The sequence below is a fragment of the Ipomoea nil genome, unplaced genomic scaffold, assembly GCF_001879475.1.
Source record: "Ipomoea nil cultivar Tokyo-kokei standard unplaced genomic scaffold, Asagao_1.1 scaffold2159, whole genome shotgun sequence".
Taxonomy (NCBI): domain Eukaryota; kingdom Viridiplantae; phylum Streptophyta; class Magnoliopsida; order Solanales; family Convolvulaceae; genus Ipomoea; species Ipomoea nil.
Window position 1 is genome coordinate 2644751 of NW_017618587.1, and position 17865 is coordinate 2662615.

The 17865-nt window shown below is 35.7% G+C and overlaps 2 protein-coding genes across 4 annotated transcripts; both read left to right on the forward strand.

The window, feature by feature from the left end:
* The first annotated feature begins 1475 nt into the window (after positions 1–1475).
* Positions 1476–10021, forward strand: LOC109149653 (serine/threonine-protein kinase tricorner). 3 transcript variants are annotated; one of them, XM_019297555.1, is made up of 13 exons: positions 1480–2039; positions 2146–2320; positions 2750–2833; positions 4009–4250; positions 4383–4611; positions 4766–4930; positions 5147–5278; positions 5964–6077; positions 6508–6555; positions 7010–7088; positions 7461–7517; positions 9651–9713; positions 9744–10021. In XM_019297555.1, exons 1-12 carry the CDS (start codon positions 1849–1851, stop codon positions 9710–9712), a joined length of 1578 nt encoding a protein of 525 aa, XP_019153100.1. In that variant the 5' UTR covers positions 1480–1848; the 3' UTR covers position 9713; positions 9744–10021. The 3 variants fall into 3 exon arrangements, with proteins under 3 accessions (XP_019153101.1, XP_019153100.1, XP_019153099.1); XM_019297554.1 differs by having other exon boundaries at positions 1481–2039; positions 9651–10021; XM_019297556.1 differs by lacking the exons at positions 5964–6077; positions 6508–6555; positions 7010–7088; ... (1 more) ...; positions 9651–9713; positions 9744–10021 and adding an exon at positions 5773–5835 and having other exon boundaries at positions 1476–2039; positions 5147–5347.
* A 579-nt stretch (positions 10022–10600) lies between these two features.
* Positions 10601–13570, forward strand: LOC109149115 (coenzyme Q-binding protein COQ10 homolog, mitochondrial). Its single transcript, XM_019296762.1, has 5 exons — positions 10601–10823; positions 10980–11377; positions 11601–11796; positions 12394–12525; positions 13037–13570. Exons 2-5 carry the CDS (start codon positions 11076–11078, stop codon positions 13157–13159), a joined length of 753 nt encoding a protein of 250 aa, XP_019152307.1. The 5' UTR covers positions 10601–10823; positions 10980–11075; the 3' UTR covers positions 13160–13570.
* Positions 13571–17865: the final 4295 nt, after the last annotated feature.

The window sequence follows — 17865 nt, forward strand, 5'->3', positions numbered from 1 at the left end:
GAAATGGACATTACCCATACTTCCAAGGAGCAAAACAAGTCGGTGAACTCGGCCAATCTCACTATCAACAATGAATATAGTGTAAAATTTGTGGAGTCTTCTCGTCCCTCTTTAACAAATTCTTTGCCACAATAGATTTGGTGTTTGCCAAAAAAAAAAAGGAGATACATTTAACCATGGCTAGGTCTTTTGTTTGAGGTTCCGTCTACTTTTATCTAAAAAAAACATATTAACATATGCTTCTCTCAAAATGTTAAATCCTCAATCACAAAAACTCAGCACACCCAATCCAACAGAGTATTTTGAAAGATGTAAATTACAATGATTCAATGACTCAACATACATAATTAAAATCGATGTACACAAGAGATCTGTCAATTTTTTATTTTTTTTTTGAAAGCAAACAATCGAAGTATTATTACTGCAACTGCATGAGAATAAAATCAGGAGGGACAACGTCCCTGTACATTGTATCACTGTGGTCCGAGACCTGTGAAGCTAATAAATGTGCAATAACATTAAAACGTCTAGGGATCGAAACTAAAGCACAAGAAGTAAAAAACGCCATAATAGCTGATATAAAGTATATACGGATGCCCCTACGGTACCGTACGGACGTTCAGGGCTTGAGCTCGGGGTCAGTCAACAGTGGGTCGAACAACTCCGGTCAAGCGTTTGTCCAAAAGTCCCTCTAACTGTCATAAATGTGGGTATTTATAGAGGGCAAGGGGACAAGGTCCGGGGTCTCGGCATGTTGGCCGCGTAGCCGCCATGCACCCGTGGACACCATGCCAAGGAACGACGGCACGTGGCGCTGATTCTCTGCCAACACTCTCTACGGGCCACACCCCGACCGTGGGGGTCAGGTAAGTTCCACGCTAAACCCGGTCGAGGCCGGTCGGTATCCGGTGGGTTCGGCGTGGACTGCTGGTACCGACCGGTAGGTTATACATACGGTGGGTATAAGACTACCAATAGCCTTGCAATCTTGAATAACAACACCAACATATGCTCTTGGTTGAATAGACTCTTTTGTAATGTAATTCTGTAGCATCGAACAATCCGTGTAGAAAGTGACATTCGTGACTTGTCGATTTCTTAGCCAAGCTATGGCTTCTTTGTAAGCAAGTGCCTCAGTCGTGAGTGAATTTTCACAGTATGGGAGTCTGCCATTTACGGCTACCACAAAGCCACCATTCTCGCCTAGAAGAACCGCGTCATGAGCTGCCGTCCCGAGATCTGTCAACTTTAAATATAATAATATTAACATATACTTGGAGTTGATACCATTTGAAAAGATTAAATTAAGGGCGGATGTGGAAGAAGGGCATTGCGTCGGTCCAGCTTATTATACTTACTGGACTAGACTGGAATTACTTGGCCATTACCAGATCCGAACAATAATAATAATAATAATTTATAACAAGACGAAAATAGAAGAGCGGCCTGCAAGTCAGTGGTCAGTCCGTCAGAGCGACGTCACGAGAAAATCCGCCCAGGTTCTTCCGAAGTTCATCCCACTGAAATTTAGGAGCAAAAAAAGAAAAATTAAAATAAAAAAAAAAAGAGAAAAAAAAGATTTGATTTGCCGTCGCTCTCACTCCATTCCCAACAAATCCCATCCAAGTCCATCTCACGCACAGCTAAGCTCCCGCTAACCACCCCCCTCCCTTCCCTCTCCCCTTTCCCCGATCTATGCCAGTTCACACCCTACCAAACAACTGCAATAAAACTCTCATCGCTGCTCTCACACCGAACTCACCTGTTGACTCCGACACTTCTTCGTCTTCTCAGGTCAGATTCGAGGCTTGAAGCTTCTCCGGTTTGGATCTGATAGCGTAACTCTCAATGGAGGGCGGCGGAGATGGCACGGTGAGATTGGGAGCCATCAACATGACTCCCGAGCGGGTCTTCAACAATCTCGATCCCGATTTCTCCGTTTCCTCGCCGGTTACCCGCCAGAAAGCAGCTGCCGCCAAGCAGTTCATCGAGAATCACTATAAGAACTATCTCCAGGGGCTGCAGGATCGCATGGAAAGGTGTGTACAATTGCGTGCTCGGTTAACTTTTTTGTTTTGTGGTGTTTGTGGTTAGTCTGTGTGTTTAGTTGATTTTTTTTTTTTTTTTTTTCGGGAAATGTTCTAGGCGTAGGACGTTGCAGAGGAGAGCGCAGGAAGCGCAGATACCGGACGAGGAGCAGGAGAAGATGCTGAAGAATTTGGCGAAGAGGGAGACCGAGTATATGAGGTTGCAGAGGCATAAAGTTGGGATAGATGACTTTGAGCAGTTAACTGTCATTGGTAAAGGTGCCTTTGGCGAGGTAAAAATAAAATCGTTGTTTTGTTAAAGTCAGCGTTGCTCTCAGCTTTAGTCATTTGGATCATAATGTTACGCAACACTGGAACTGTGTACAATTGATTTCTATCTTAACACGTATACTTGTGAAAAATGTATTAGGTTTAGTATGATGAATTGTTAATCTGTACTACTTTTCCAATTAGGAAGCCTTAAGGATTTCATTCCTTGATTAAATGAGTTGACAATATCAGCCAAATCAAACTTGGTAATTGATTGAAGCCTTTTGATATGGCTTCCAAGCGGTAGCCTTGCCCCTTGCCTTTCGATATTTGCCTATACACCTTAAATCTGTTACTTGCTTGTAGTGCACAAAAATTTGCACACACAGATGCACACCATGATATAAGATGTAGTTAGTAATATTATAATATTTGATGATCAATTAATGCAGGTGAGGCTGTGTCGTTTTAAGAGTACTGGAGAAATTTTTGCCATGAAGAAATTGAAGAAGTCAGAAATGCTTAGCCGTGGACAGGTTAAAACCCACAAATTTGAAAGTCTTTTCTCAAAAATGTTGCTACACGATATTATACTATTACTTGTTAAGCTGCTTTAAGAATTTCAGTAATACTTCTTTACCGTTATTGTTTAATATTTAGGGTGTATTTGGAAACCCGGAAAATGAAAATCATTTTCCGGGTTTTTGGTGTTTGGCTAGACATGGAAAAGAGAAGTCAAAGGAAAATCACTAGTGAGTCAATGGAAAATAACCCCCTTCTTCCGGAAAATGACTTCCCCTTTTTTTTGGGGGGAAGTCATTTTCCAAGTTCTCAACCCTCACCTCACGCCTCTTCTCTCTGTCCTCTCCTCAGTCCTCACGCCTCTTCTCTCTGCCCTCTCGTAACGTCGCCGGCGAACTGCGTTGCAGTGAAGAGAAGACCTCACCAAACCCCTCGTTCTTGAGAATGTAAGGGGAAATCCCCCCGCAACTGTCAATTAAGAGAAGAAATCGAGGAATCACCGTCGTCGGATTCGCCAGGGTCGTAATCATCGTCGTCGTCGGATTTGCCAGGGTCGGAATATATAAATTTGAAGGTTGTTCAGGTTGTGGATGCTGAGTTTTTTTTTTTTTTCCAGTCAAGCATGAGCCTTTGGATATTGATGCAAATTTGGGGACAGAGATTGTTTTCTTGAGTTCTGGATAGGGTTGGGTTCTAGATTGGGAAAATCAAATTTGGGGAATGAGTTTGTTTTCTTGAGTGTTTTCAAATGGGAGCATAGAAAGGGATGTGATGTATTGTTGAGGTCTTACTTGAGAGAGTTTGATAAAGATGATGGTGTTGCATTGTTTCTGTTTAGTAATCCATGGGCGGTGGCGGAGACAGATGAGGAAGATGAGAGAGGCGAAATTGAAGTGAGATTAAATTATAATTAAACTAAATAATTAAATTTTAATTAAACAAAATAATTAAAATATTTAATTATACAATTCAAGTCATTTTCCTGGAAAATGAACCAAACACATACAGACAGTTTTATATTATGCAGCCAAACACCAGAAGGAAAATGTTTTCCGAAAAATGACTCATTTTCCAGAAAACATTTTCCTCTTTCCAAACGGACCCTTAGTAGAAAAAGAGCAAAAAAAAAAGAAGCCTTCTTGTGATGAATGTGTACACTGAACGTATTAAACTATTGACTTACTTTCAGGTTGAGCATGTTCGATCAGAAAGGAATTTGCTTGTGGAGGTTGCCAGTCATTGCATTGTGAAACTCTTCTATTCTTTCCAGGATTCAGAATTCTTATACCTCATCATGGAGTATTTACCTGGCGGTGACATTATGACACTGTTGATGAGAGAAGATATCCTCGCCGAAGATGTTGCACGATTCTATATTGCAGAAAGTGTTCTAGCTATTCATTCTATTCACCAGCATAATTATGTACACAGGTATCATTATAATGCATCACGTAGTTGGGTTTGGGCATCTCTTTATATGTTTATGCACAGAGTATGAAATATGAATGCTTATACTGTGATTATTCTGTATTGTGAATCTGATCCTTCTTGTTCTACTTTCAGGGATATAAAACCAGATAACCTTATACTTGACAAGAATGGTCATTTGAAGCTTTCTGATTTTGGCTTATGTAAGCCTCTGGATAATAAATATTCAATATTGTTTGGAGATGAAGACCTTACAACTCAAGAGTCCACATCTGAGAGTGAAAGGAGTTCTGGGAATGATAAATCTCCTTGGTCAATGCCAAAGGAACAACTACAACAATGGAAACGAAACCGTCGTGCCTTGGTATTCTTTCCATACCACTTTATTTTGTTTCTAAATAGCAATCATCATCTATGATGAAATTTAAATTTTTTGCCCTATTTTATGTTTTCTTTGTCTATCATTCTCATTTGCTATATGCAATTCATGTAAATAAAATAAAATAAAATCTTTGCAGGCTTACTCTACTGTTGGAACTCTGGATTATATGGCACCGGAGGTTCTGTTAAAAAAAGGATATGGAATGGAATGCGATTGGTGGTCTCTAGGAGCAATCATGTATGAGATGCTTGTAGGCTATCCTCCTTTTTGTTCAGAGGATCCAAGGATGACATGCCGTAAGGTAAATAGCTCTTTTGTCTGTAATTGAAGTGAAATTGTGAGAATTCACTTTCGAAACGTATCTTTGTTGAAAAAATGGCTTAAATCACTTAAAGAGCCTGTGGTGAATAATGTTAAAAATATGAGTTTCTAGAAATTTTATTAAAACACCTGTTAGCCTGTATGAGGATCCTCCAATTTGGTGGATTTATTGTTATTTTGTCTTTTCATGAGTCAGATTGTCAATTGGAGAACATGCTTGAAATTCCCTGACGAACCAAAAGTATCAGATGAGGCCAAGGATCTGATCTGTCATTTGTTATGTGATGTGGAATCAAGGTTGGGGACTAAAGGAGTAGAAGAAATAAAGGTAAATAACTGCTCAAGAAATGAGTTTATTTCCTCTTTTGCATGCATATATGTGACGTGGAGGAAAATATCGTGTGCGATCAGTGTTGTAAAAATTCCGCCTAGCGTATCACCATAATCGGTAGTCTAGGTGGCTGGCCGGCTAGGCGATCGACTAGGCCGCCTAAGTGCCGCCTAGGCGTTGACCGCATAGGCCTCCTAGGCACCGACTAGGTCACCTAGTCGGCCGATTAGCTATTGTTCCCTTCTTTTTTAAATGGATTATTTCACTCAAAACGACATCGTTTTGAGCGAAATAATCTTAAATTGTTCAAACTCTAGATGTTTTTTAGGTTAATATTTAATATTTTAGTATTAACTATTAAAGTATTAAATAGTTTATAATTATCAAGTCTTAAAAAATTTTAAAAATTTAAATAAATTTTTAAAAAAATAAAAAAATACACGGGCGCCTAGGCGCCCTAGGCGTTAGGCGCTCCCCGAGCGTCTAGCGATTTTTGTGCGATACATTTCTTTTTCACTTTTTCAGATTCTATTTTTTAGGGAATGAATGTTAATTTTGTTTCTGAATTGGTGGCAGATCAGTACATTTATTTCTTGTCTGTGATGTAAATTATGACAATTGGGCATCTTGCTTCCCAACATCTTTCATTTCTGTTTCTCTCAAATTTTCATAATATTACCAGGCACATCCATGGTTCTCGGGTGTCAAATGGGACATGCTTTATGAAATGGAAGCTGCTTACAGGCCTAGAGTTACTGGGGAATTAGACACACAGAATTTTGAGAAGTTCCCTGAAGTGAGTATCTCAACTATAGAAATTAACTTTGAGTTAGGTTTTGAAGAAAGCTGCTGGAATACTCTTAGTCTAGTGTGTAATTACTGTCCCAGTGAATGGATCATTTACCAACCATACTGTACTGTCTTCAACCCCTGACCCTCATAAGTCAAGCTCTTTCGTCATTGTATCTCAAAGGTAGACAAATTAACTCTTTCATCCAGCCCACACAAACTAGCCTTGGAAATCTCTCATTCTGTATACTAGTCTAGGCTTAACATGTTACTTTTTTATTTAGCATTTAGTAATCCCATGCACAGCCATAAATTTGTCTTGAAATCTCTAGTTTCTTGGAGAGCTTTGTTCGTCTCATTATAAGCAAATTCATTTCATTTCATATTGAAGGTTAGAAAGTGAAATATTCTTCACCACTTATTTTTGCTCTTTATAGGTAGAAGATCCACCGTCAGCAACACCAAGAGTAGGACCTTGGCGGAAGGTAAATGGTCTTTCACTGTGCAAAAGATCTAAAAATCTGTAAAGTTATACTCCTAAAGGATTATTTTACTACAAGTCGTATGACAATACTGCAGGAATTTCCATCAAGTTGCTTCTGTAAGATATTAATATATTAGATTCTAGTGCTACTTATGGCTAAAATTATTTTTATTTTTGCATTCTTTTTTCCTGCAAGAATATATATTCTTTGTTTATGATTTTGAGCTATGCTATAACTATATAATGTAACTCACACATACTGCTTCCCTGAGGAAAGAGTGAAAGACCAACCAAACAAGTCACTATAGCCTTGTTTGGTGTTTCCTGTTGTTTCTGATTGATATTTCCAACTGCTTCTTGAAGTTTCTTCCACAATGGCAAAATATTTTATAGTGTTCTGTATTTCGTAATACAGTCTTTAGCTGAAAAAGGTTATTTATTTTTTGACCTTGCAGATGTTAACATCAAAAGATTCCAATTTTATTGGATTTACTTTCAAGAAATCTGATATTCTTAAATCAGCTGAAACTTCAGGTATGCTGCTACTAATTGGAGTATTTAGCAATGAACTTGACATTAAAGCCCCTGAGTATATTTTATCGTTAGATTTGTGCACCAATTGAATCTGTCATAAGAAACCTACTCAATAAGTAATAAATTGACACTAGTTAGCTGTATAAGCAGAAGTTTTTAGTGGATAATGCTTCCGTGTCTGTTAACAAAATGTTGGCTAACTAAATTCTTTAAGTTAGGGATTATTTCTCTGACTTTCCAGCAAGCTTAAATGAAAGCTTCACAATGTTACAAGTAACAGAGAGACCTGTAATGTAAAAGTAGAGATATTAAATTGCAAGTGTTACAAGTTTTGACCTATATCTAATTTCTTGGCATCCTTTTACATTGCAGGAATAGACATGAGTTCCAATGGACCTTCAAAGCCCCCGTCCTTGGTAACACTGCTTGGTATGCTTTCATTATTCCATGTCCATATTGGGTGAACTTCTTTGTTCAACTAGCATCCTGTGAAAATGCATAGCACATAAAGAATTGTTGTTGATCTAAAGTTTTCTTTTAATTAATTATTTTAAACTCAGTAAACTACCCTTAAAACTGGAAATTTCAGATTTTAAAATCAAAGAAGTAGCTTAGTATAAATAATATTATGCATCCATCTAAAAACACTGAGCGCAGGGTTGTAATAAGTAGCTGAGTTTAATCAGGGAAAATGACTGTTATAGGCATTGCGCCTTTGTGTTAGACAAAAATAGGACGTTGAAAATTTTTGGATGGTCAAGGGAAATCCGAGTTTGGGAAATGCGGTTGGGCTGAAAAACGCATTTCCCAAACTCAGTTGAAATGAATGTTATCGTCTACGTCTGACGCATTTGGGAAATGCGCGCATTTGCCAAATGCGGCTATTGTATACTTGTAATCCGCATTTCGGAGATGCGTTTTTCGTATAAATACAAACAACGCATCTCCCAAATGCGGATCTAAACTCTTCGCTGCTCATTTCGTCGGTCTCCGCCGCTTTCTCCTCACTTTTCTGGCAATGCACCGTCACCGACCGCTTCAAGTCCTTGCTAGGCTCTTCCCGGCGCTGCACGCTCCAGCTCTCCGATTGGCTCCTATTAATTTTCCTTTTCTTCGACTGATATGTACAACTACTGTGTGGACTAACTTCTTCCCCTGAAACACAAACGGTCGTTTGTTTCCTCTGTTTCTTGATCCTTTCATTATCCTCCTGGAAACTTTGATCCTTGGCACATTTCTTCACGCACTCGTCGTACAAGTCGGCTTTTCCGTCGTCCGTCGGACCATGTTCCCGGAATAACGCCCCGCTTTGAGGAACAAGATGATGACTATGGTGTTTCCGACTATGAACACGAAGCAGGGACTGATTAGGGTTACTCCCCTGAAATAGTCTCCGGAGAGCTTGAAAGCCAGAGGAAGTGGACGCAAAATCTCGAGAATACGATCAGGAAGATGCAGAATTCCACGAAACGGAACACAACTGTGACCTTCTGTACCTCAGAATCGCTCTCGCCTTCTCGGCTTTGATGTTCTGAAAGTTGTACAGATCCATTTTTTGTTTTCCAATTCCCAGGAGAATTATATTTGCTCAGATTAAGGTGAAGTTTGATCGTTTGAAATTGAAATGATCAAAAGAGCGCGTAGGTTTCTCACTCGAAAGAGTGGCCTTGAACAAGAACTATGGTTAGATCCATTAGTCTTAACATTAAGAAGCTTTGACTTTCAGAAACCATGATAAAGAGAAGAAGACAACCAGGGAAAAGTGATGAATAATATTGGTGGCCCAGTAGTCGGTCACCTTCACGCTAAGAATAATGAAAACACCGGAAAATGCAAGTCTGCCAACAAGCGTTCAACGGGGGGAGCAGATCCGCATTTGAGATGCGTTGTTTGTATTTATACGAAAAATGCATTTCTGAAATGTGAGTTGGCGGCTGGGCTCCGGCGGATTACAAGTATACAATAGCCACATTTGGGAAATGCGTTTGACGTATAATAATTATACGTCAAACACATTTCCCAAATGCGTCAGACATAGACGGTAACATTCATTTCAACCGAGTTTGGGAAATGTGTTTTTCAGCCCAACCGCATTTCCCAAACTCGGATTTCCCTTGACTGCCCAAAATTTTTCAACGTCCTATTTTTGTCCAACACAAAGGCGCAATGCCTATAACAGTCATTTTCCTGTTTAATCAAGTTGGACCTTAATGATAGCTGTGGTTAGAATTGTAGAATATATATCTTTATATATGGATAGAGAATTGTCGAATATTAAATAGTGGCAAAAGAGAAAATGTTTACTACACCTGATCCTTATTTACCTGATTTTTTTTACTTATTTTCCTTGAAGTACCCCTGATATGTATATAAAATTCTTCTGCATACCCATGTGAATAGGTCATTACATTATTGTTCCTCCATTTTATTTCCTTCTATCTTTTTCAATTGTTTGAAGTAGTGACATATGACATTGCACATGAAACATTTGATTGCCTAAAGGAACAATTTATGCTGTCACAAACTGAATCCTTTTTTTTTTTTTTTGGCTTGGTCTTGCAGGGCGGATAGATTTGCAAGACACTCCAATAGCAGAGGATGAGCAGAAGGAAAAAAGTGGCTGATTTCATCATCGCCTACTGCATTCTTCTACCATTCTATCAAGGTGTAATATTAAAGCGGCTAATTTCTGTATAAAAGAGAATAAGCAGTCAGCTGTGAAGCACATACAGTTTTGAGCTCAACATATTTATGTATGCTTCTTCTGTCGTTTACAATTTTTCCTTTTCCTCCAGCTCTGGATTTGTTTTACTGAAGTTAGTATATTGTATGTACTGATGTACAGAAAAAAGACCTGTTACCCGATTCATTCATTCTGACGTTTCTTTCTTGTTGAACGCATAATTATTTTATTATCGATCTATGATCCAATAGTCACATATTTATCGAATATATAGTGATTAGAGTTGTTTTTTTGGATGATGAGAAACATTGAATAAACTTTGTCTGGGTAAATGATCTTAAGTAGATACATCAGATTAAGTTGTCCTTAGTTGACTGACTTAATTTAATAAAGTCAATAGATCACTTTTTTAGAATTTAAATTTAAAATTTTGTGATTACTAAACTAATAACTTGACTAACTTCAAACTAATTTAATAAAGTCAATAGATCACTTTTTTAGAATTTAAATTTAAAATTTTGTGATTACTAAACTAATAACTTGACTAACTTCAAACATTCGATTCGGTAACACTTTTTAATTATTAAGCCATAGAAAAAATCTTACCTTTTTGTTTTTCATTTGCCAATAAAATTTTCTTTGAATGAACAATTTTTTTTAAAAGTAATAGTATGAAGTTTTTTGCACTAAAAAGATGTTGATAGATATGAATATATCATATGATGTATCAGAAAAATAAAATAAAATCAAATTTAAAGAATAAACAAACAAAAAAAAAAATGGAAACAACATTCCGTTTTTATTTATTTGCCACACACCCTTTTAATGGCCTAATATCGATCACGAATTGGATAGGTAGGGAAGAATGGAGAAAATCCTGAGTCTCTGAGAAAGTTCTTCACGTCAAAACGAAGCCAATTTCCCCAAACTCAAAAGAAGAAAAATCAACTATAGTCCGTCGTGTTTGGACTTGACTTGGTTTCGCTGTCTGAAACTGCGTATTCAACTGCTGAGATTCAGCCACCTCTCTCGTACCTTCGTCGCCTCTCCCGGTAAACGATCGCATCACAATTCAATTCTTTTCAAACCATCCAAATAACTGCTAGCGTTCATCTTCTTTCCCAAATTAGGGTTTCGCAATCAGCTCGAAATTTCCTAAACGCCTCTCGGATTTCTAACTCCGTTTTATTTGTATATGTTTATCTCAGGCATTATTCGCGTTTCCAATTTCGGATCTCTCTCACCGGTTTTCGCAATAAGGAAGACGGAGGAAGCGATTTTTCCAGTTTCAGAGGAATTTTAAAATGTCGTCTTTTTTATCTACGTCGAGGTTGTTTAGGCGGTTAATTACGCATAGAGATTCATTCCGGTTAGGGATGAGGTTTAATGAGAGCGGTTGGAGATCGGGATATTATGCTCAAACTCGATGCTTGAGTAGCATTGCTGGTATCGATTCGTTTTCTTCTGCTTATTCATCGGGTTATGCTGCTGAGAGAGGAATTTATAGTTATGGAAAAGTTATTCAAAGGAGAACTTTTTTGGGATGTGGCGATGGAGAAGAGGGGAACATGTTATCTAAAGTATACAACGAGAAGTGTGTTTTGGGGTAAGCCTATTTCCCGTAAAAGCTCATTACCATAAATGCTAAGTTACTCTTTAAAAATTTGAAATTGGAGTTTGAAGATCACTACTTGGAAATTTTATCTTCTTGTGCTTTGAAATTGTAGACATTAAGGATGCTTCATATGTTTGAGGGCCAACTCAAAGTTCTATTTTACTTTGTTTGAATCATTATTATCATATTACCAAACTTATGGCTTAAAATACAGATACTCTCCAGAGCAACTGTTTGCTGTGGTTGCTGCTGTTGATATGTATGAAGACTTCCTTCCCTGGTGCCAAAGGTCAGAGATATTAAAACGCAATCCTGATGGATCTTTTGACGCGGAGTTAGAAATTGGTTTCAAATTTCTGGTTGAAAGTTATGTATCCCATGTGGAATTTAAAAAACCTTCATATATAAAGGTGAGGAACTGATTCAATTTTATTGTCTATTGCATATTCATTTAATCCTTCATTATAACCTTGCAACATCAGAAGCTGAAACGTGATGGGCATTTTAGTACACTGCTTGAAAAGCAGCATCATAGGACAAGGATCCCTTTGAGCTAATGTGAATGCTAGATTTGTAATGTAGTGCTTGATATGTAACTTCAAAATCTGATAACCTGCCGATGGGCATTTTAGTGCACTGCTTCCATAGGACAAGGATCCCTTTGAGCTAATGTGGATGCTAGATTTGTAATGCAGTGCTTGATATGTAGGAATGAATGACTGAAATGGACTTATTCTGGATTTTTATTCCAATATATACCAAGCATAGAAATAAGATTTAAAAAAAAAATCTTTCCATTTTTTTGTCTGCATGATTTCATTCTAACCTACCATCACTAGTTCATTATGTTGGGTTTAGCGACATGGGCTTAGTACCTTTTTCCCTTTCTTGTTTTTGAAAAAAAAAAACCTTGTTTCCTTTGTTGTCAACGATTGATGCATGCTAAGTTGTTTTATTATTTGACGTCTTGACATATTATTCATATCCTCTGTTACTTTAACTTGCAGACAACTGCAACAGACAGTAACCTTTTTGATCATTTAATTAACATTTGGGAGTTCAATCCTGGACCCAGTCCAGGAACATGTAACCTCCAGTTTTTGGTGGACTTCAAGTTCCAGTCACCACTTTATCGTCAGGTGAGTCTCTTTACAACATTTCTGAGTATTGTTTGGACTTTGACCAATGTGAGGAAGATTGGTGTCTGTTATATTTGGAATACATTCTGAAGAAATTACTTGTTTATATGCTGTGTACACTTCACATGGTACCTCCATTTTTGGTTTTATATGCTGTTAATATTGTTTCATGAAATGCATTCATTTGTTGGTGATTTACTCTGTCAAAGCAAAATGATATTTTTTCTTTAAGGGATAAACTATAACCACAACAGTTGTGCTTTCTATTACTGAATACCACATGTGATAATCATTCTTTGAGAAACAATCGTCGTGATCTGAGCATTGATGACGCTTGCTTGCTATACCTTTAAATTGAAATTGTGTCGGGTTCAATGAAAAAAAAGTTGTCTTTGCCAAGTGTTTCCTTTTTTTTTTTGTTTTTTTTTTTTTTTTTGTTTTTGTTTTTGGTTTGGTTTCATGAGTTTATTTGATGATATATACTCACAACAGTTCCCTAATCAACTGGCAGGTGGCAAATATGTTCTTTAAGGAGGTGGTCTCCCGATTAGTTACTTCATTCGTTGATCGTTGCAGGTTGATATATGGACCCGGAGTTCCCGTTCTTGAAAATACATATCAACAAAGGACATAAAAGTTTTGTTCTCTGTTAGTGATACAAAACTAACAAAAGAATGTGCCAAACATCTGGTTCCAGTTGACTATGATGCTCATTACTGTTATCAAGCATTTTGGTGGGTGAAAATCCAAGGTTCTTGAAGGTGCTGACCATCTTTTTATCCCCTTGATGCAGTTATGCAGCCTTTGAACCCAAGCAGAGCATTTTCCTATTGTTTCATTTTTACATAGAGACCCATTCAGATTGCTTCAATTCAATCAGATCGTTTTTTTTTTTTTTTTTTTTAAATTTTATTTAATTTATCATTAAAAAAAATTGTAGTAGTATAGTAAGGTGATTATATATTTATATGTATGCTCCGGTGATACAAGTAGACAAGTAGTGCATCTAATTTTGTCAAATTCTATTTTAAGGATATTTCAGTAATTTTTCTCTTGGTCAAACTAATTCTTTCTTGAAGCTCTTCTTAATAGAAGTACTATTAAACACACAAAAAAAATTAAATTTAAAAATAATTAAAAATTACAAAAAAAAAAAAAAAAAACAATAAAGAAAGAGTTGAGTTATTCTCAGTCTGACCTCATCTTAGTATTAGTGCACAATTAATTTCAGAGTTATGTATTTATTTGTATTTTATTATAGAATGGTATTCATTCATTCGCCTGCAGGTTATAAAGATGAAATGTGATTCTCCAAATCCAATTTAACAAGAATGCGATCCAATAATTCACTCACTTTCGGTTTGGGAGATATCTCCAGCTGGAAAACCGTTGGCAAAAATTTTATGGTGTGGCCCCATATTTGTTACTAATTTCAACCACAGAATTTTATTTTCCCCATCTTTTTGGACCCATGCCATTATATATCATTATATTTGAGTATCTTCTTTTTATCCTTTTGTTCGATCAATCGAAATCAATGGTCACCAACTTCCAACATTTTCCACCCTACGCTGTCATCAGCATGAACCATATTGTCATGGATTGTTGGCTATTCTTCTATCATCTTTTAACTTTTTTTTTTTTTTTTTTTTTTCCTTTTTCAAGTTGATAACAATGACATAAAATTAAAAAAAAAAAAAAGAGATAAATTCATAATTACCCACTTCCACAGAAAAATTATGTATATGCTATTTTGTTGATAATCTAAAAATAAATTTGAAATTAAAAAGAATCGAAAAACACATAGTATATGAGGAAATGACTTGATGGCTTTAATTATAAGATAGGAGTTGTTAGTTGTGAGCTTGATTGTTGAGATTTAGACTATATATACTATGAGCTTACATTATGTTGGAAAAAAAAGTAGAGAAGTGTTGAAGTTTTTTATTATTTATTTATTATTTTTTGTATTAGAAAGGATGGGCACCCCGCACATGGAAGAAAATTCAACTCTAGACTTCAAGCATCTGTGTTGGTTCATCTATCCAACACTATCACCCCAAATCAAATTTGCCACTCCATTGGGTAGAGTCACCAAGTCCTTAATTTTTCGATCATGAAGCAGCTAGCCTCGCTTATCTAGTCAAACTATCATTCATTCTATTATGTTCACGAAAGTTGATAGTGATTTATTATTAGCTATTTCGAATATCAATATGAAGATAATATGAGTGGGTAACACTTCCACCTTTTGGAAGTGATTTGCCGATCCAACATCTTCTGAGTAAGGAATGAGTATTTTGATGCTTCTTCAGGAGAGTTCAAACATATTTTTTTTGAGGTTGCGATTATGATGACATTTTCGTAGTTAATGTAGTTGTTAGTATTCTTAATTTTTCTGGTTATTGTTTACAAATACATAGTAGAATATATATATATATATATATATATATATATATATATATATATATATATATATATATATATATATATATATATATATATATATATATATATATGTGTGTGTGTGTGTGTGTGTGTGTGTGTGTGTGTATGTGTGTGTGTGTGTGTTCTTTTGAATTTTTGATAATATCTATATTATAATTTAGTTGATGAGTTGATTATATTATCAATTTCTTTTCTAGATTTCAATTTGTATGGATGATGTGGGGAAAGACAAAAATTAAAAAGAAGCATAATCTAAAAGGATGATTTCTTTCTTAGAAGTTGTGATGATCACAATGAGCACTATATCTATTATGACAGCTATTTTACTTTAGGGCAAGCAGACAACTAAGGGAAAGATTAGACAATCAATTATATATTTTGTCCTAAATCAACCATAACAAGACAAATTTTTCTAGAATTAGCATGCAGATCATAATAACCATCGCAAATAATATTATTAGACTCGCTTATATTGTTGTTGAGTTACAATTAAATCATATTAATCATCCCAAATAATATTATTGGACTCACTTATATAGTTGTGGAGTTATAAACAATCTATCAACTTTGTTTGTTGAGCATATAATATCTATATAAAACATAATGGCCATGTTTGGTAAATGGTTGTTACCTGTTAGCTGATTGGGTTAATTAGAGAGTATAGTATTAGCTGATTGTAAAAGATTGTTTGGTAAATTAGCTGTTAGCTGATAGCTGTTTGGTATAATTTCTTTTCTCAAAAAGCTAATTAAAAAAATTGCTTTGAGTATCTTTTTGAATTTTAACATTTTGGAGTACAAAAAACTAATCAACCAAACACTTATATTGATTTTTAAATCAAGTCAAACAACTAACAATGGTCAAATAAGCTAAAATTGGCCTATAGGCTAACTATTTTACCAAACAGGGCCAATGTATATCCATCTATTAGTTTAAACTTTTAAATGAAATAAAACATATCATTCAATTTGATATATAGCTAGACTTATATAGTAACGTTCTCACTATAATTTTAAATTGAGTTAATACCCGATTTGATCCCTCGACTAATAGAATTTCACCACTTTGATAATAGACTTTCAGTTTTGCTCAATTTCATCCACAACTATGCAATTGTTAACCAAAATAGTCTTAATCATAACTATTTTGATTTGGACAAAGGACTATTTTAGGTAAAAATTTCATAGTTGGGGATGAAATTGAACAAGTTTAGAAGTCGAGAATTAAATTGGTGAAATCCTAATAGTCGAGGGATCAAATCGGGTATTAACTCTTTAAAATTTATAGATTAAGAAAGTATATGCATCCATTGCCCTATAAGGAGTGGCCGGGTGGGTAGAGCTAGCATGCATGAATTTATTCCTTGGATCACGAGTTTGATTCTTGTCAATATTTTTTTGATTGAGTCCATCGTCATATAGATTGGCAATTTGTGAACTATTATACAAGAGTGGAATTTATCTAGTGCATAATTTTTTATTGCAGCTTCCCTCGTCAAAAAGAAATGTATATGCATGCATATAAGCCGACAGCAACATAAAGTTTTAAGAAATACTAGTAAATGAACATGATAAAGGCATGAATAGAATGTAGGCTATTGCTTTCTTATTATATTATTAAGATATATAGCCAGATAGGGGTAGAATTCATATATAGATTATGTATTTGTCAGTTGTCACCATTATAATGGCTTTTGAGAGTGTAAACATACTATTGTTCCTGCATGCCATGGCCAACTTGCATGCCGACGTGCATGAATTATCCCCAATATTTATTGTCTGTCGTACAAAATCTATTAGCTAGCTAGCAAGCTAAGATAATATACATGCAGGCTGGCTAGGAGATAGAGATGATTATTATGAGTTGATCTGATGAATATATAAAGCTGCCGACTTGAGCTCTTGGATTATATAAGCATATTGGTGATAAGTAGGTGGACATTAACTATTTAATCAGATACCTACGTGGTAAGTCACAATGTCACGTCTCGAATTGAACAGAGACTGAACTTGACTAACCCAATCAATACCCAACAGGAATGAACTACATACCTTCTCAGTCAAGCCCGTTATATTACAGGCTATTACATAAAATCAGTGGGGTTTACTAATAGTACACACTCTCGGATAATGATTTCGAATTTTTTTCATCACTCACAGAAAATAGACTAATCATCAATTATATAACACATGACTTTATCCATTAATTAATTATAATATATATAGGACAAAACTTGTTTAGTTTCAATGATTTGAAGGAAGAAAGAAACAAATTGTACATGACATGCAGATATCCAAGATCTATCTGTGATTGCGTAGGAATACATGAACACAAAAAAAGACAAGCTATACCTATTTCAGTGCAATTAACAACAAAGTGTTGTGAGCTACTTGCTATATGTATATATGCTTGTCCAAATGTAAAGATACAAATTGTACCATTGTAGGTATATATGACGTGAAATGCACTTGCAGATCGGTGCATTATATTGAATATTATCCCTTTTAGTCTTTACTCTTTATTACTCTTTAGCTAGCTAGATTCCTTCTATTTTTATTTTTATTTTATTCTGTACACATAAAGGGCGGCGTATTTAACATATTGTATATACACAGTCGTTAAATAATCAACTTTTAAAAAAAATACAGTGCACATTCTTCAATTTAAAGCATATACAATCTTTATTGTGTGTAAAAAAACTTTGCGTCCATCAACACTACAGAGTTTTCTTGATGCATTCTACTCCCTCCGTCCCGAATTGGTTGTCTCATTTGCTTTTTGCACGCTTTTTAATGAATTAAAGTAAATGCTATGTATTTTCCAATTATGCCCTTCACTTTTTCACTTTTGGAAATAAAAGCAAAAGTCATAAGGGTAATTTGGGAAAAAGTA

What these genes read in the sequence shown, in the direction of transcription:
- LOC109149653 (XM_019297555.1), top strand. Translation starts at nt 1,849, where the DNA reads ATGGAGGGCGGCGGAGATGGCACGGTGAGATTGGGAGCCATCAACATG. An exon ending in CAGCATAATTATGTACACAG is followed by an intron (nt 4,251 to 4,382) that starts GTATCATTATAA and finishes TTCTACTTTCAG; the next exon opens with GGATATAAAACCAGATAACC. An exon ending in AACGAAACCGTCGTGCCTTG is followed by an intron (nt 4,612 to 4,765) that starts GTATTCTTTCCA and finishes AAATCTTTGCAG; the next exon opens with GCTTACTCTACTGTTGGAAC.
- LOC109149115 (XM_019296762.1), top strand. Translation starts at nt 11,076, where the DNA reads ATGTCGTCTTTTTTATCTACGTCGAGGTTGTTTAGGCGGTTAATTACG. An exon ending in AACGAGAAGTGTGTTTTGGG is followed by an intron (nt 11,378 to 11,600) that starts GTAAGCCTATTT and finishes CTTAAAATACAG; the next exon opens with ATACTCTCCAGAGCAACTGT. An exon ending in AGTCACCACTTTATCGTCAG is followed by an intron (nt 12,526 to 13,036) that starts GTGAGTCTCTTT and finishes ATCAACTGGCAG; the next exon opens with GTGGCAAATATGTTCTTTAA.